Source organism: Anguilla anguilla, chromosome 7 (assembly GCF_013347855.1).
Source record: "Anguilla anguilla isolate fAngAng1 chromosome 7, fAngAng1.pri, whole genome shotgun sequence".
Lineage (NCBI taxonomy): Eukaryota > Metazoa > Chordata > Actinopteri > Anguilliformes > Anguillidae > Anguilla > Anguilla anguilla.
Genome location: NC_049207.1, coordinates 5,784,946 through 5,802,119, shown reverse-complemented (window position 1 = coordinate 5,802,119; position 17,174 = coordinate 5,784,946). Strand labels below are relative to the sequence as shown.

General features: G+C 45.5%; 1 protein-coding gene across 2 annotated transcripts in view; it reads left to right on the top strand.

Moving 5' to 3' along the window:
- kcnd2 (potassium voltage-gated channel, Shal-related subfamily, member 2) overlaps positions 1–17,174 on the top strand; it is a 144,282-nt gene that overhangs the window by 117,685 nt on the left and 9,423 nt on the right. Inside the window, exons 3-4 of one of the 2 annotated variants that reach the window (XM_035426026.1) lie at positions 12,029–12,191; positions 14,535–14,633. In XM_035426026.1, the coding sequence (XP_035281917.1) occupies positions 12,029–12,191; positions 14,535–14,633 (262 nt within the window). The remainder of the gene's footprint in view (positions 1–12,028; positions 12,192–14,534; positions 14,634–17,174) is intronic. The other variant, XM_035426027.1, reaches the window with a different exon arrangement.

The window sequence follows — 17,174 nt, the reverse complement described above, 5'->3', positions numbered from 1 at the left end:
CACTGAACAAGTCATTGCCTGAAAATTTACTTGATTTGTTTACTAATTTACTAATTTTATGAGTATCTCATGAGACTCTGAATGGGCTTTTTTAATAAAAGCCTTTATTTTGATGTAATTAGACTGTAGCACTCTAGTAATTCCTGCATAGGAATTTTATATAACTGAAATAAGATAGGCAAAAAAGTTATTCGTAAGCCGGCTTGCTTTCTCTCTTCTAAAGTGGATTTTTGTTCTTTACTTAGAAGTTACATTACATGAATCATTTTGAAGACATTCTTATCCAGAGCGATGAACTACTGTTCTGTACTGTTAAGTAGCCAATAATACAACTTGTGTTCCCTGTTTTAAAGGAGACAATAACCCTTCACCGATTGATTGCTAAGAATGGCCTAACAGGACACTAAGAATCGTAAAGTGGACTATTATTCAAAATCAAAAGAAATTCACAGAGCACTCTTAGGTCTAGAGTTCCTTAGTGTCTCAGTGTAGGCAAACGGCACACTCAAAAATCAAAGGACCGATAAATGATGTTTAAGTGTGCAGATACACAACGCTAAGCCACTGATGGATCTGTACATTCTTGACCTGAGAGAACAGTTCACTGAATTTCTTTAGATTTAGTTTATTTCTAGTCATAGCCAGAACCTCTTCAGTGACAAAACCTGGCAGTACATTTGACATTTTCTTATTTTGAGTTGGACTCTTGCTCACTTATTGAAAGCAAAGTGGCCGCAATTGATAACTTTATTATCACTAATATTGTATTTGTACTTTTGTTGGAACATGTACATGAAAGAAAATAAATCCATCTTCAAATGTATGCGATGGATTAAGTTTTGCTGTATAGAATGGTGATGCAGTAGTTTAATTTAAAAAGTAACTCAATTGTACATTTAAAGAAATTGAAAATTTGAGAAATAAAATGACCATTATGTATGTAACTATGTAAAGTTTTGACAGTCAGCAGAGGTGCAAAATCCAAGGTTCGGAAAGTAAAGGTCCTCCCCAGAATTTTGTTCCAATCAGATGGATTTGCTAATAATATAGCACAATTATATGGCCAGGAGGTACTATAGAGCTAATCAGTGAAATCATCAGGCTGAGTGGAAGAAACACGACAGGAATTTTACTTTGTGACCGCTAGACTCCCCCCCCCCCCCCCCCTGCCGGCAGTCAGTGGGCATAGAGAAATAACCGGTGATATTCTTCATTGGTCTGATCATTTTACAACTAGGATCAAATATATTTCACTCAGCTAACGTTTTTCTTGCTCTCAGAAAGCTCATGTAATCTTAGGAAGGTTGTGGTGAATGTTGCTAAGTGCACACATTTGCCCAGTTTTGAATGTCCCTTGAGCATTATGTCACCAGGAACATGACAAGAACATGAGAACATTATAAAGCCTTAGCGCATTACAGTTTTCATTTTAAATTAATTTTAAATTTTATTAATTCATGTTAATTTTATCAGGAATGTTAGCTGTTAGACTAATGTGCCGTTTTAACATTTTGATTCATTACGTTCTTTGTACCCTCCGTGATGTTTTTTCGTGACTAAATCACAGCCATTAGGGTGAGTTGCCAGGGCAACGTGTGTGCCGCAAGACTATTTGGGGGAAGAGTTCTCATCATCGCTTCCTTCTGCAATCAAACCGGAATGTCCCCGAGATTCTAGAATCATTCTGTGCGTTTACTGGATAGTCAGACCTTTAAGTAAAAAAAAAAAAATTGAATAGGCAGGTAGGCATTTGGCTCCTTTACCTCCGCTCTTTTTCAGGGAGCTGACACCTAGCATGCCCTACGGGCTGCATGCTAAGGGCGGTTTGGGAAGAGGAGCTGCCTCGTCCCTCCCTGTCAGGTGGAGGGGAAGATTCAAGGAGAGAGCCACAGCCACAGCATGCATAATGCGTTTCACTGGGCGCTAGTCGCAGAACCTGGCGCTTTCGATGACTGGAACAGGATAAAAATCAGCTGATGGCAATGACCCTTTCCCCCGGCGCCTAGCAACCAAATGAGTTCTCTGCCTTGCTTCACTCCCTTTACTTTCGGCAGTTTATTTTCTTCTTTAACGGCAAAAAAAGATTACTTTTCGAGTCCACGGTTTAGAAAGGGCCCCGAAGGCTCTCTGATAGTTTCCATTTAAAGATATTTATCATTTTGCACAGGTTATTACGGTCAGCGAGAGGATCTTTTGATTTCCTTAATTGATTTGATTAGGCCTGTGCTCTGGACACATTTCATGTATTGCTTGAGCAGATTCTCGATATGACATCCCGCTCTGCTAATTTTATACATGGCTATGACAGCATGTTTCCTCAGAATTGCTGAAGATTGAAGATCAAGAATATTAATCTCCCTAATTGCGCCTCGTGGTCTGGTGTCTTTCGGGCATAATTTCATTGTTGATGCCGAATGTCACGTTGCGGTTTTGATGATATTCTGAGACGATGTCCGTAGCTAGATTAGCTGGGTCATGCGTCTCATGCAGAGGGGAAAGTAACCACCATTTTATCTCCTCTTTTTCCACTGTACGGAGTCCAGGGGTAAAGCATTTAATGTGTGCGTAATGGATTCAGAAATACTTTGCGTTTGTTTCTTTATGACTGTTTGCACATCTTGGAGCGCAAACATTCGTCGTGCTTCAAGGGCCAGAGAAAAGCGTGGTACTGCATGCATTGCATATTCATGTTAGAGATGTGATTAGAGATATTCTCCAAACCAAACCCAAATGAGCATTTTGACGTATGATGAGATGTACAATACATTTAAATGACTTTAAATCTGAAAAAAACATACATATTCATGTGACTGTTCTATATATTGATATTTATTTTGTCACATTTGTTTCCAAGTTAATGTGTTTTGTACTTTGTGTCATGGAAAACAATCTGCCTTAGTTGTCTTACAAAATGTACGTTTTGCCTCTATTCTTATGACTTGTGAATGGTACCTTTGAAAATGGCTTTGAAAGCAGCCCTTCAAGGGCATCTATTGGTCCTATCTGTTTTTTTTTTTTAATTTAAATGAATCCCTGCAAAACAGCAAAAAGTGATTGTGAATGTGAAGGATCAAGCAGACATCTTCAGTGAGCCTGGTACTTGGTCTTGATAGTTTAAAATGTCCTCCGTTTTCTGAGGACAATCAGTTGAATTAATGGCAGCCATAAAATAAATAAATATGTATGTTTAAAAAAAGTTGATTGCTGACAGAAATGGCCTTAAGTTTCTTTTAATGAGGCAATCATACTTGTCTCAAAATGATGCATTGCTGTGTTGTAGAGAGGCAAGATCTCAGAATTTAACTCTCTTCTTGACTTACAGTGTTTTTGCCCATTTTCCTTAGCATTAGCATTCAGCTCTGGTTGCATAAGATGTGTGGGCCTCCAGTGTGAACTATGCTGGTGGACTTCTGAGTGAGAAGAAGCAGGAACTGGCAACTCATAGAGGACAGGACGCACACGGTAGCCTCTGCTTACTCTCAATGTATGGATATTAAAGATGTTGCTGTGATGAGATGGCATGCAGTTGTGATAGGGAATTCCAAAGTAGAGAAATAAAACTTGAGAATAAAAAGTCATAAATCAATAAATAATAAATAATCTTTTTTTATTTTTTATTTTAAAGAATAAATAGAAATTGGAGAAACAAAATCCTGAATGCCATGTTATGAATACTAACAATAGCCAGGGTCTCAAACTCCATTCCTGGAGGTCTGCAGACTCTACTGAGTTTTTTTTAATTATTATTATTTCATTTCAATCAGAAGCCAATTTAGGCCTTGGAAGCAAGGTGTGGAAACTCTTTAGCTAAGCAATGGCTCAAATTAGGCACTTAAGTGCAGGAGCACATGAAAAACCAGCAGACGCAGCGGCCGTCCAGGCCTTGCGTTTGAGATCCCTCCTCTAAAGTAATTATCGTGTTACATTAAATTAGATGGACGCTGTTTCCCTAAAGTACGTGAGAAAGCAGCATGAGAATCATTGTTAATTTTGAAGGCCCCTCGGTTAAAAATTTTCATATTGCCGCCGCCGCCCAGCTCTGTGTTAATATTTATATTTACTTTCCTCGTCGTTATCTTTTTTTTCCCCTCTCGGTAAAGAGTGTTCACTCCTTTAATTGTTTGTTTAATCCCCAAGGACTTTTGTTCAAACAAACTCAGTGCTTTGTGCATTTAGAGCTGGATCTTATTTTACTACAGGCCTGCCCATCTTTGGGGACGGCACAGAAATTCACTTAAACTTAACTTTCGAGACCTCTTTCACTGGCAAGTTTGACTTAATCTAAGAAATCAATAAGGGGGAAACCAGAACCTGCTATTCATTTTAATTCTATTTGTGTTTCTGTTTCCTTGATATCTGGTTTGGGTTCTTTCAAGGTTGCACAAAGCTCTGTAAACATTGTGTGACTGAGTAGGGGATTGGATGCTAGGTATTAATTCCTGAGTCTTAATCACAGTGCTTAATTGTGTACTTATTATTTGTACTTTAGTGTCCTCTTCTCTTTCTTTTCATTTTTTTTTTCCTTTTTTGTATTTTCTCCCTTTGATTGCTCTTGTTGTTTTGTGTTGAATTTCTTCTGTGCATATGCCAAAAAAAGACAAATTTGAATATAGCTTTCTGCTTAACATGAAAGCATGTAATGTGACTAAGAACATGCTAGAGCAGAGCTGAGGATCAAAGAAAATAGCTCTTTATTCAGAAGTAAGTCGGAAACATTTATTATTTGGCTTGCAGCAAGTCCTAAATGATTCCTTTTACTTTTGTGTTCGCGAAACATCAAAATAGACTTACCTGTTTATATATTCTTTCAGTTCTTTCTCTTTGTCTTTGTTACATTGTTGATGTTTATGTTAGCATTGTGAAAATTACGCAGTATTTTACAATAGGTTATACTCACAGATTGCATTAGGTTAAGTCGGTACAAGCAATCATGTGTTTCACTGGAATGTGGGATGGTCTATACAGCATATATGATTGGCTTCTCTATCGTCCAATCACCAACACCCAGCAGGGAGTTTTTTTTCTTGAAAGCTGCAATGGCATAAATGTTTTCAGTGCTTTATGGTGATTTTAATTGGCAGTCGTGTTGCCTGCGGCAGTCTACGCTGTGCTTTGCTTGTCCAGTCTAACCCCTGCGATGCTGAGAGAGAGTACCGTGGCAGCACTGTACCTCAATCTCGTTCTCTCGGCCAAGTTTCCCCCGTGTCTGCTCCGTAAACAACGCGCATCTCCATCTTCTTCTTAGCGCAGACCTTGTGTTGCGGCGTGTAGCGCGTCTCTGGTCATGAATATCTGATGCACCTGTACCAACCTGTCAGAAGGCTTCTAGTCAAGCACACCGATCTGCTCCGGCAGACAGTGTTCCAGTGAGGAAGTGGAGGAGGATATGGGGGGGGGGGGGGGGGGGAACATGCATCACGAATCCAAGATGAGACGCAGATGAGGAACGTCTTGTGGAATTATGCATAAGGTGAGTGCAGTTTTATGTAGGCTCTTTATAGGAGACGCGTAAAGCCGCTCGGAGCTGCAAGAAACGTCACAGAGAGAAGACGTGAACCCTTTCCCCTAACCTCACAACATTGGTGTTAGTTGTCACAGTGTTCAGGAGCACTTGCGAAGGACGCTGTACATGGATGCATAATATAAACTTCATATAACATTTAAAGCAAACTCTCTAAAGATAAACATCCCTCTGTTGCTTCAGAAAGGAGGATGGGGATTTTTAAGCAAGGATGGTAGAGTTGGTGGAATTATGTCTGTCTCAATCTGTTAGCTCTCAGCATATTGGTATTTATAAATGATTTACGGTGACTATGACTGACAGGAGAGCAAATGCTGTGTTTCTGCTGTTCCAAGTGCCAGTTTTCATCAGCGTGAACAGGATACATACTCTGAAAGGGGAAATGAGACGATAAAATCCTTTAAAAATAGAGAGCATGATCCTAGATTTATATGATCCCTGATAATTGAGCAACTTCTTCTGTAGCAGGAGATATTTTGCACTGTGCCACTTTCTTGGGGGAGGTTTTAAGGGAGTTTTGTGTTTAGAGAGAAGGATCAGGGACTGCGGTGCCTGTGTCTTGGCCCTGGGGTCTCTGGAGACCAGGGCTGTTTAAAGTGGGGTTAAAACAGACCGACGTATCCACTTGCCCCCGCCAAACCGCGATTAAAGTGGCCGTGTGTCACATGGAATTTCTTTAGTCCGGTTTGGCGCCAATTTGTGAATATGTCACAGTCCATCCAAACCCTTTATTTCATTGACCTTGCAGGGGGACCGGGGCCCCGGTCGGTTCGCTAAGTGATTGATAAATCACTCCGCGTTACTCTCTGAAGAGTGCTCCGTGACACAGTCAGGACACAGAAGTCGCATTCCCAGCTTACGGCTGTTGTAGGCACGTCGGAGAAGCAGGCGGTTATAACGAGCTGAAACGGAATGTTGGGGTCTTCCACCCGCTTCCTGCTTTCTGGTCAGTACCTGGGACTGAGCTGAAACTGTTAAGGCATTTGAAGGGTTATATCTCCACCTCTCTGCGGCCCCAATGATTCTGTAAACTTTTAAAAAATTCACAGGCGGGGCCCCCTAACGGTGCTCCGCGGCCGGCCATCGAGTTTGATTTATTCCTTAATTGCGTTCGGAGCGGCAACGAAGAGGAAACTAGGGCCAGCGGTAGCGCGGCTCTCTCCCCCCTCGATAGCACTCACGGCTATCCCGGGGTTAAGCGGGCTGTCGAACTGCTGTCGACCGAGCGGCTCTGAATGTCAAGATCGGAATGTTCTTTCGTTCGGAGAGGAGGCACAACAAAAAAAAAAAAGGCTATTGAAGACGCTGCAAACCTTCCCATCCCCATTACAACAGCTTCATCTCATTAGGATCAGATTATCCAATGGCAGGGCGGGCAAATCGGTAGTTTGGACACCCGAACTTCCTGGCTTCCCAGCTGAGCCAATCAGCATTCAGTATTTTGAGGCGTGAAGCAGAGTTTTCTACGCGTGTAGATCCATTCACCTGCTCAAGCATTACACCTGTCAGTCAGCCATGGCTGACAGACATCTCTTGTTTAGCTACAGTTGAGCTGGAATGATTATTAGCATTAAGGTAAAAAAAAAAAAAACTAATAATAAAACCATGTAAGAAACACATCACCATATTTAGTTGTAAAATTTGACATCTGCCGACACACAGAGAGCCTTGCTGGAATGTATTAGCAAAATGCAAGGTTAGCAAGCTGGCTAGAGGAGGTGGAAAGCATAAACAATGTGTTTGGAGTAGTAGCAGTAGTAGTGTTGGATATGTGAGTAGCATGGAGCAGTTGTTATGACACTGGGTAATAGAGATAAATAGAATGGAGTAGACGTTATGATACTGGACAATAGATATGAATGGATTGGAGTAGCAGATATGACTGAATAGTAGTTATAAATGGAATGGAGCAGTAGATAGGACAGTGAACAATAGATATGAATGGAATGGAGTAGTAGATATGACACTGAACGGTAGATATGAATAGAATGGAGAAGTAGATATGATACTGAACAATAGATATGAATGGAATGGTGTAGTGGTTATGATTCTGAACAATGTGATTCCTTCCATTCCTTCTCCAAGAATGAAAGAAGCTGAGAGTGGGCAGTCAGGCCGACCGGCTTTTTTTTTCGATAGACCCGTCTGCGCGCTGCAAATGAGCAGTGGCCGCTGAGTCGCTCCCGGATCGACTGCCCGTACAACATTCCGACTGCCCGTCCCCCCTCCCGCGACTGTGATTGTGTTGTAACTGCCAGCGCTTCTCGTTGTTTGTGTCGCGCGAGCGAAAGCCGTTCGCGTCGCCGGTTTTTTCCCCCGGCGCTCTGTGAGACGGAGCGTGGCGTGCGCCGGGCTCCTCGCCGTCCCGGCGGCTCGATTTCGCCGCTCCCTCTTTTTAACGGCCCGGCCGGCGTCGGCGAGCCTCGGGGGGCCGACGGACGGGAGGCGGAGGCGGAGCTCCCCGAATCACAGAACGTTTTTTGGAAAATTCACCGTAAAAAAAGTTAAAGGAGGTGCGGCTTGCCTGCTAGCACTGCCACTGTGTCTCTGTGTAACTGTCGTACAGATTTGGGCCACCCGTTCCTTTGTGTTTCTACACTGATGGTGGTACGTGCAAAACGAAAGGCCGCACTCCCTGCACTAACCTGAGGAGGCGCTGTCTGGCGGCGGTCAGATCATGAAAAGGAAAAGAAAGCCACAAACTGCTAACGTTCCCGGGAGGGAGTTTATGGGATTTGACCCGAGGCTGAATCCAGTATCACCTTCACAGCGATCACAGAGACATGCTACATATGCTACAGGCTCTGTATAGCACAAGCTAAGCCAGTACAGCTCACATGCGTCCTATGGGCAGGCATATTGTGCAGTAATTTTTTGTTATGTAGCTAATATTGACTTAAATACCACACCCATGTGCTCCAGTGGTTTGCTTAAAAGCCTGAACAACTCAACTTGTGCCCTTCAGCTGAAGTTACTGAATGTTGACAAATTTTTATGAGCATATATTTATCTGGCACGGACCACAAACCCAGCCTACCAAACAGTTTAGCACCAGTTACCTTCTGTCCCCCGTCATTAAATAATCCACTGGGCTTCACCGAACTCTCAGTATTTGTAAGTAAATACCTCATGGTTATCAAAGCTCTCGTCCGGCCCTTTGCAAAAACAGAGAAATCCATTCAAAAACTCTGTCTGAAAATTGCTCCAGTTCACAAGTTCATTTCCAGGCTCTCATATTCAATAGCGCACGAGGAGGGATGGTATAAAATTACACACAAAAGAAGGGACTGAGGGAGACTGCTGAGAGGACTCTCTGCCTCTCAAACATGTATTAAAAAAAAGAGGGGAAAAAGGCCATTTTGGTGATGTTAAAATGGCTCCCTAGAGGGAGCGGGGGATTGTAATTCAGCAGGTTTTATCCACATCATCTGATAAGATTCGGGCGCAGACAAAAGCAAGGTCATCTTCCACGAGGAGGATATGGAGGGGCCAGGAATTCTGCGGATGCCAGAGCAGCCCGGTATCAGGCCCGTGGATCAGAGGCGCAGAGCGATTTGGTTGTAGTGCCGTTCATCAATGTGAGGAAGAGAGCGCCCAACAGGAAGCCAGCGCTGCTGGATAAAAGATAAGACCGGTCTGGTGTCAGCATTGTCTGTTTGGAGAGAGGGAACACAACCGCCCTGAAATCACCACTGCTGATAATCCTCACCTTCTGTTGCGTCGCAAGGGTACAAAATCAGGTTGGGAAAATGAACGTAATAATATTGTTTGTTTACTAGCCCCAGAGTTCCTGTGAGATGGGCTAATTCTCATATTAAATTCCGGATGCCAATATGCAGATCACCTTCCAGCATATGGACTGTACTTTCCCGTTGGGGTCTTCAGCTAATTGAGGAGGCTGGATTACTGAAGAAATATACAAAGTGTGGCCAAATTCATACTTTTTGTTTGCTTAGGCCAGATAGCATTAGGTCATAGAACCCTTTACTAAACGTGGAGGAAGTGCAAACTAGTTCAGCAGTGTGTGGTTAGTATAAAGGTCTTGTACCGTAAAGTATGAATTTATTAGTATAAATATTTTGTTTTCATTCATTGCTGAAGACTAGGAAAACCAAAATTTGATGTAAGGAAATATTTTTGGACACCACAATTCGGTGCACAAATATGAGCAGTGGAGCCAGCAGGAGTCCAGTCCTCAAGCCATCACACTGTCTTCAGTGGACTTGCTGAAAGATTACAAATTGATTAGTTGCCTTTAGTTGCCTACTGAGAGCAGCAGGGACGACTTACTGCCGAGAACGCGCGCTTGCCGCTTTAATTTGTTTCTGCGAAACAGTGATACGGCCAGCAGCAGTTGTCTGTTGTCTCCGATTCTCTCCAGGCTTCGTGTTAGCACTGCTGTCCGTCCGCATTCTAAACTCAAACGAGTGTTCTTTTTTTGTGTGTCAGCGTAATCAAAGGCCAGTGCAAAGACGTGCACGTACGGAAGGAAGCTTGAGTTCTGGGAACTTTTCTTATGAGTGGAGATCAATACCAGCCCTTCCAAACGAACACCAGCTGAGAGACAATTAGCTGAAGGTATTACAGGCTTCGCTAGCCCATTGGACTAACGTAGTTTCTACCCTTTTTTTAAAGACTTGACAGCATTGTTAGCCTTAGGTCCGCTCTGAATGTGGGTGCGGATATCATTGCACGTGACAGCTAGCCGACCTCCTGGTGTGTAAAACGCGAGACGTCAGCACATCATACTAACGCTGGAAAATGAGGCCATGGTTCCTCTCTCCCCCGCTCTTTTTCTACTCATAATTAATTTAAAAACTAATTGGAAAACTTGATCTTAACATGTCTTTAATTACATTCGAGTCTTTCATGTCTGTGACTGGACCAGCCCCGAAGCTTAGCTAGCTTTATGGTTGTATTATACATTTCACGCAATGAGCGGGCGCCAAATAGTGCTTCCGAAATACTGATAATTAAAGTGGTACACCTCTATTTCCCATTTTGCTCGCTCGCAAATTTTCATTAAGATACTCAATCATTGCTGCTCATTGCTCGGCACTGATGTCTGCTGGCCTTTGAATTGCAGCTTGTCACATACAATGTTCTTTCACAACAGAAGAATGCAAATGAGATTGAATCATGAACAAAACTTGGCCAGGGCTAGGGCCGGTGAGCAGGGATCATCACTGGCGGCAGTGTAGTATAATGGCTAAAGAGTTGGTCTTGTAACCTTGGTTACAAGACCATGGTTGCAGGTTTGTTTTCCTGGTAGGACACTGCTGTTGTACCCCTGAGCAAGGTACTTAACCTGCATTGCTCCAGTATATATCCAGCTGTATAACTGGATACAATGTAAGTCGCTCTGGATAAGTAATGTAACGTAATCAACTCTGGCCCTCGAATCCAAATCCAGCCCTGGTTTTCTTTTCTCCCGGGTAATTAGTGCTACTGATTGGCCAGACTGTCTTCACACCTGACTCTCAGGCAAAGGGAGGGTGGAAAATCAGCAGTTCTCGGCACTCGAGGACCGTGAGTCGCTGATCCCTGCCGTAGAGCATGCTGGGAAGCTGCCTCATTCTGCAGTCGTTAACCCCATCAGGTGACTTACTGCTATAAGGAGGAAGGATGCCGCCAAGCTTCTTTTTGTGTGCCAGGAGGCAGCCGTTGACTCCCGGACAAGACGAGCCTATTCTTCAGTGTTTTGCCGTCGGAGGTGGCAAGATTGAAAATGTGGCTGGGTGCATTCACTGCAGGGGGGCTTGTAGATGTTTAAAAAGGCCCTCTCTCTAGGTTTTAGTCGGCACCTGGCTCTTTGTCATTTACACAAAATGCACTCTGAATGTACCACTGCAACTTCCTTTCACCGGCCTTACATCACAGTGGGATTATGGGAAATTAGCGGAGAGCTTTATCAAGGCTTGCGAGAATAATCTTGCGCCAAGAGCTGGCTAATGTAATTTTTACATGTTTTTTCGAAAGGTAATGAGGTCACGGGTGAGAACTGGGCCGGGGACTGGTTTAATTTTAAAGAACACGTAAACTTATGTGCAGTCGAATTCCGTTTTCATTTGAATCGACTAACTTAGAAAAAAAAAATTGCATGTGATTATAAATACAGGAAAATGGCCTGCATTTCAAAAAAGGTTGCTGTCAGTAGAGCTTTGCCTGCTCAAAAAAAAGGACTGGCAGAGTGGCTCCATAGCACCCCCTAGTGACTTAATACTGCTGGTTCCTTCCTCATGACTTATCAAAACCGTGCATTTTAAGATATCATCTTATCACAATCTGATTGGTGATGTACTGTACCTTACAATATCAGTATAATTCTTATATTACTCATTTGTTTTCCACAGGCGAAGAGGGTCTTCCACGATTATAACTCTGTTTAACCTGCATATATGTTGTCCAGTATATGTTGTATACTGACTTGTTTGCTAATATTTAGTGCTCTTACCCCCAACCCCTTCTTTCCACCCCAACCCCCTCCCCCCCCCCCTATTTTTCCAGGTACGGTGACATGGTTCCCAAAACCATCGTGGGGAAAATATTTGGGTCGATCTGCTCCCTGAGCGGGGTGCTGGTGATCGCCCTGCCCGTCCCGGTCATCGTGTCCAACTTCAGCCGCATCTACCACCAGAGCCAGCGGGCCGAGAAGCGCCGGGCGCAGAAGGTACTGCGGAGCCGCGCGCCGCTCACCGTGGCAACCGTAACCGCAACCGCGTACGCGGAAGACCGCGACCGGCGGTCAAACTGTGGTCGCCGATCCCAGACCTGGGTCAGATATGGATATGAAACACTGAAACGTTGAAGAAAAAAATTAATAAAAAAAGAACAGTTTTACAATGTGAAAGAGTAAACTTTTGAAAATGCTCCTGTAGCATTAGATCCCACCCTGAGTAGCCTACCATTGATGGATATGCAGGATCCTGAATGTGGGTGAAGGTGGAGGCTCCTTTTTAAAAAAAATATGTCAGGAACATGCAGGAGCTGTACCTGTGGGTCGCTCGGTCTAACCCTCTGAAGGGTTAAAGTATTTCAGATGCGTGTTTAACCCAGGTCTGGTACGGCCTCGGGGCTCAGGTCCTACCGAGGGCTTTCGAAGGCCTGGGGAGCTGAGCTGTGGCCTGCACGCTGTGGAGCAGTAGTACACGGTGCCCTGGGTGCCAGTAGAGGAGTCAGCTTCCCCTCCGAAGACCGCGCGAATCCTCCGGCGCAGTGCGGCGCAGTCGAGCGCAGGGTCGAGCGCGGGGTGCTCACGCGGGCGCTGCGCGCTGTACTGCCCGTCACCCTTGACCTCTTTAAACGCAGCACGTGCTGGAATGTTTCACGGTTCTGTTCGAGCTTCGTCTGTGAGGTCGATGAACTCGCAGAGAGAAAGTAAATTGAGCCCCTGGTCACGCAGTGTGTTTATCTGCTTGTTTGTGTGTGTGCGTGCGTGTGTGTGTGTGTGTGTGTGTGTGTGTGTGTGTGTGTGTATGCGCAGTTTCCTGCGGTATGTAAACAGTTCGTGAAGCGTTTCTCTCCGGGGCCAGTCCGTAATTGCATATACAGGCCCTCTGTAACGGCAGCCCAGCGCGTTAAGCTGTGTGAAATGAACGTGGAGACGTCTCTATGAGCGCAGAGACGGGGCAGGAATGTTCCGGATGACGGGTCCTTCTGTGTCTTCAGATGGAGACGGATCTGTACCAGGAAGCCCCTGCTCCGCGGAGGCCTCCCGAGAATGCGATTTTTTCGAGACGACACGAGAGTCACATGATAATTCGCTGTTTGCTCAAAGGCTCCTAATTTAGAATACTCAAGTCAACACTATACACAGGGGAGGGGCCTTGGGAAAAGAAAAACGGATAGAAAAAAAAATGAATAGAAAAAAAAGATGGCTTCGTTCCTTGCAGCGCATCCGAGGACGTAACTGCAAAACCAGCGTGCGGATCGTTCCCAAAAACAACAGTCTGTTTTTCCCGTCAGCCGGTGGAGAAATCTCCAAAGAACGGGAGAACTCGAAAGTTCGGAGAGGCTAAAAGCGGTTTGAGCACGAGGAGCTAGGCCTGCGACAGTAGCGGGAGATTTCAGTGCTCGGGCAAGAGGCCCAGCGCAGTGGAAGTGTGCACCGGGGGGAACTTCCATTTTAAATCAGGGGTTTGACCTTTGACCCTGTAAGGAGGGACCCTCCTGCTTAGAGATCGGCAACATGCTGGTGGAAAACAGCAGAAACAGAACTGACCAATCAGGGACTGCTGTTGCGCGCTTGTGAGTGACAGATGCTGTAGATATGGTCTGACTTTGAAGAAAGATGGTGCCTCGCTTAGGTGGAACATCAGCGCTTGTCCAAGTATTGCCATATCTCTGTTCAAACACAATGTAAGGCCAGTTTCTACGGTATCTACCGCAAATCTTTAATAGCAGGGGATTTTCAGGCAGGAGCCAAGAGGGCCTGCGGGACCAATGAAAATGAATACCCATATTTGGCTCTGCAGGAAGCATTTAGAGGTCTCAAAAAAGGAAAAACAATATTCACCCTGGGCATTGTAATGTTGTCATGATGATGTCATAACTTGGAATTTTTAAAAATTTTGAACAAAATTCATAGCAGAGCCTGGATTCTATCAAAATGTGTCATTTAACTGTGATTAACAAGCAAAAGAATGCAAGTGGTTTACATTTGTCCTTTCTGTTTTAGCAGCTGCTAAGCTCGCCGTACTGTGTTTGCGAAGAAAGCACTTGTGAGACCACAGACTAGCATTGACCGAATGCAGTCTCCAGGGCTGTGTGGCCGCAGGGCGGCTTCTTAGCGAGGTTTCTGACTCACTTAACAAACAGAATAGTCAGTCGGTGGGTCTGAGTGCTTCCCTCATCCAGGTCAGCAGGGAGGCGAAATTAACGTCCTGTGATCGTGATCTGAATGCAGCTCCGCTCTTACCCGACGCCACGGTCCCCAGAGAGCAGGTAAAACAAAAACAAAAGAAGGGGCTACGCGCGGCGGGACGCTAAACACACGTGTGTTTGTTCAAAACAGAAAACCAGGCTCGCTAGAATTCACGCGACGAAGAGCGGCGGCACTAACTCCTATTTGCAATACAAACGCAACGGGTTCCCCGGCAACCCACCGCAGCAGGTAACCGGGGCGACCACGCGAATGGCTTGGGCCACCTGTGCGACGGCCCGGTGCATGCGTCCACCCCCGACACACCCGGGGGGGGGGGGGTCAAATCCAGGCTTGGTTCAAGAACCCCCTTCCCCATACATACAAGTGCTTTACGTGGTGTCTTTCTCTGAAGTGCCTCAGTTTGGCTCTGACCTCAACATCGACTCCACCCCCCAACCGCCTCACACACTGAATGACTGCATCGGCCTCCGACCCCTTCCAAAAGAAAATGGGGGGAGGGGGAGGGGCAACATATCGTGCAAAACATGACTCATCGTATTCTATCAAAACACCGCATGTAGCTTGGTTGGGTTGGGTTTGGGGATGGCGGGGTGGGGGGAGGGGGGAGGTAGGGTGGAGGGTGGGGCGGTGGGGTGGTGCTTCCACGACCCCACCTCCCCTCTCCATGTGAAACGTGGCTCTGCAACCCCATCTTCTCTGTTCTCTCTCTGCTCTGTGTCCGTGTACTTTTATCTTCTTTAATTAACATGCATTTTTGACCCATCTGGCAGAAGGGCTGTGGACTTGGCCTGCGCTGTCCGCTCTCTCTCTCTCTCCCCCCTCCCCCCCCCCTTCCCCATTCGGCCTCATCCAGCGGCATCATGGCTGTTCATCACATGGAGAGGATATGACATCACAATGTCTCTGCTGCATGCGCTCAGGGGGGCCCGAGTCAACGAAATGCGGCGCGTTGCGCTTGTGGACCAACCGCTCTCTCGCAACAGAGCGCGTGCGGATGAGCCCGGGCTTAGCGGGAGGAGGCTAGGGGCGAGGGGGCGAGGGGGCGAGGGGCGAGGGGGGTTGGGGGGGGGGGGGATTTGATCGAGGTTTTTACATTCATGAAAGGGTTTTTTTTTACAAAGTGAACTACAAATGATTTCTTCGGCTTGAGTTCTCGCAGTAGAGCAAGGGGGGCATGAGGTGAAAATTAGCTGATGGAAAATTCCACCCGGATTTCAGGAAGCATTCCTTTACACAGAGAGATGTCAACGCAATGCTACTGCTTTTCAGACCAGGTAGCAGAGGCAGATATCCCCTTGTATTGGTATTCAGTTCCAGGCCTGATACAGTGTTGTACACTCTCTTGTTTTCTAGCTAAACAGCGAGCTTATACGGACCGAATGGCCTTTTCTGGATTCTTAAGTTCTTAACGCTGGTGTAGTTTCATGCTGACGCACACAGCCGCAGTGGCCAATTTACAGAGCGGCACCATGCATTCTGCTCTGCAGTGCTTAGCTGTCGCTTACAAAAAATATGTTTTAAATGTCAGTGCGACTTTCTGGTAATATAGCGGTTATTATAATAATAATAATAACTTTCATTGCGGTTATTCTGGTAACACTCTTGCTTCCACTACAGCTGTTTTATAGTAACGCACACACACGCACACATGGTATGTGGTAGCAAACCACCCCTGCGGTTGCTGTTTTATAGTAACGCACACACACGCACACACACACACACGCACACATGGTATGTGGTAGCAAACCACCCCTGCGGTTGTTTGTTTTTTATGGCAGTCCTGTCACAGCTGTGAGACCACATTTCACAAACGGCAGTAGCCGCGTGGCTGGATTTCATGTGACACGCACGTGGGCTGGCAGCGCAGGTTCCTGCGCAGAAGTTTGTTTTTCCAGTTCCAGTGCGAGCGTTAATGACCAGAAAAGGGCTTTCACGGTTATCTTTTCAGACACGGCTGCCTCTCATGTGAGAATGAGGCATTTGCTATTTTTTCTCTTTTTAGCATTACACGAGCTGGCAGAATTTCTCCCTCTAATTGGGAAAGAATTTTGGCTATGCGAGAGCGTTCGAGCCGACTATGTGCCTCCCCTTTCATTTTTAGGTACTTTAGAGTCCTTGTTAAACTGAACGACTATTCTGTCACTTTAGCTACCTCAGAGTCTAGTGCTCCTGTGGCTCCGACTGTCCTTTTCCCTCCAAATGTAACAGACGTTTCGTCAGGGAGTCTTTTCATCGGCGCTGAAGTCTAATTAACTGTAGAAACAGTTGGGACAGGAAGGAGAAAATCGGGTTTAGTGGGATGGTCAGGTGACATTGGCTTGAAATTGGCTGTGCAGCTGCAGTACTTCACATGGCATGCTTCCAAACACTGCAAAGATTCGGTGGTCCAGTTGGTAATTAACTGCATTCTGTTGAATCAGGCCCTTTGAGTCAATGGTATGGAGAAGGAAAAAATAATAAACGTGGTTTTCATGGTTAAAATAAGGCTGTGTGATACTCTTATGTTATATCATATCTACAGCATAAGCACACGATGGGAAATTGCTCATCTCTGCTAAGATCTCTGCTGGGCGTTGCTCATTGGACAGGAATTATGGGAATCCAGACAGAACGAGTTTTAACCATGAGCCATTGGCCGAAGGCATCAGGCATGAGGAGAAGAGAGAGGGCCAGGCTGGGGGCGGGGCCAGGGTGGACGCTGTCCGCCCGGCTGGCCAGTGACGTTCTCGCAAGGCTTCTGTGACATCATAGAGGTGTGGCTGAGGCGTT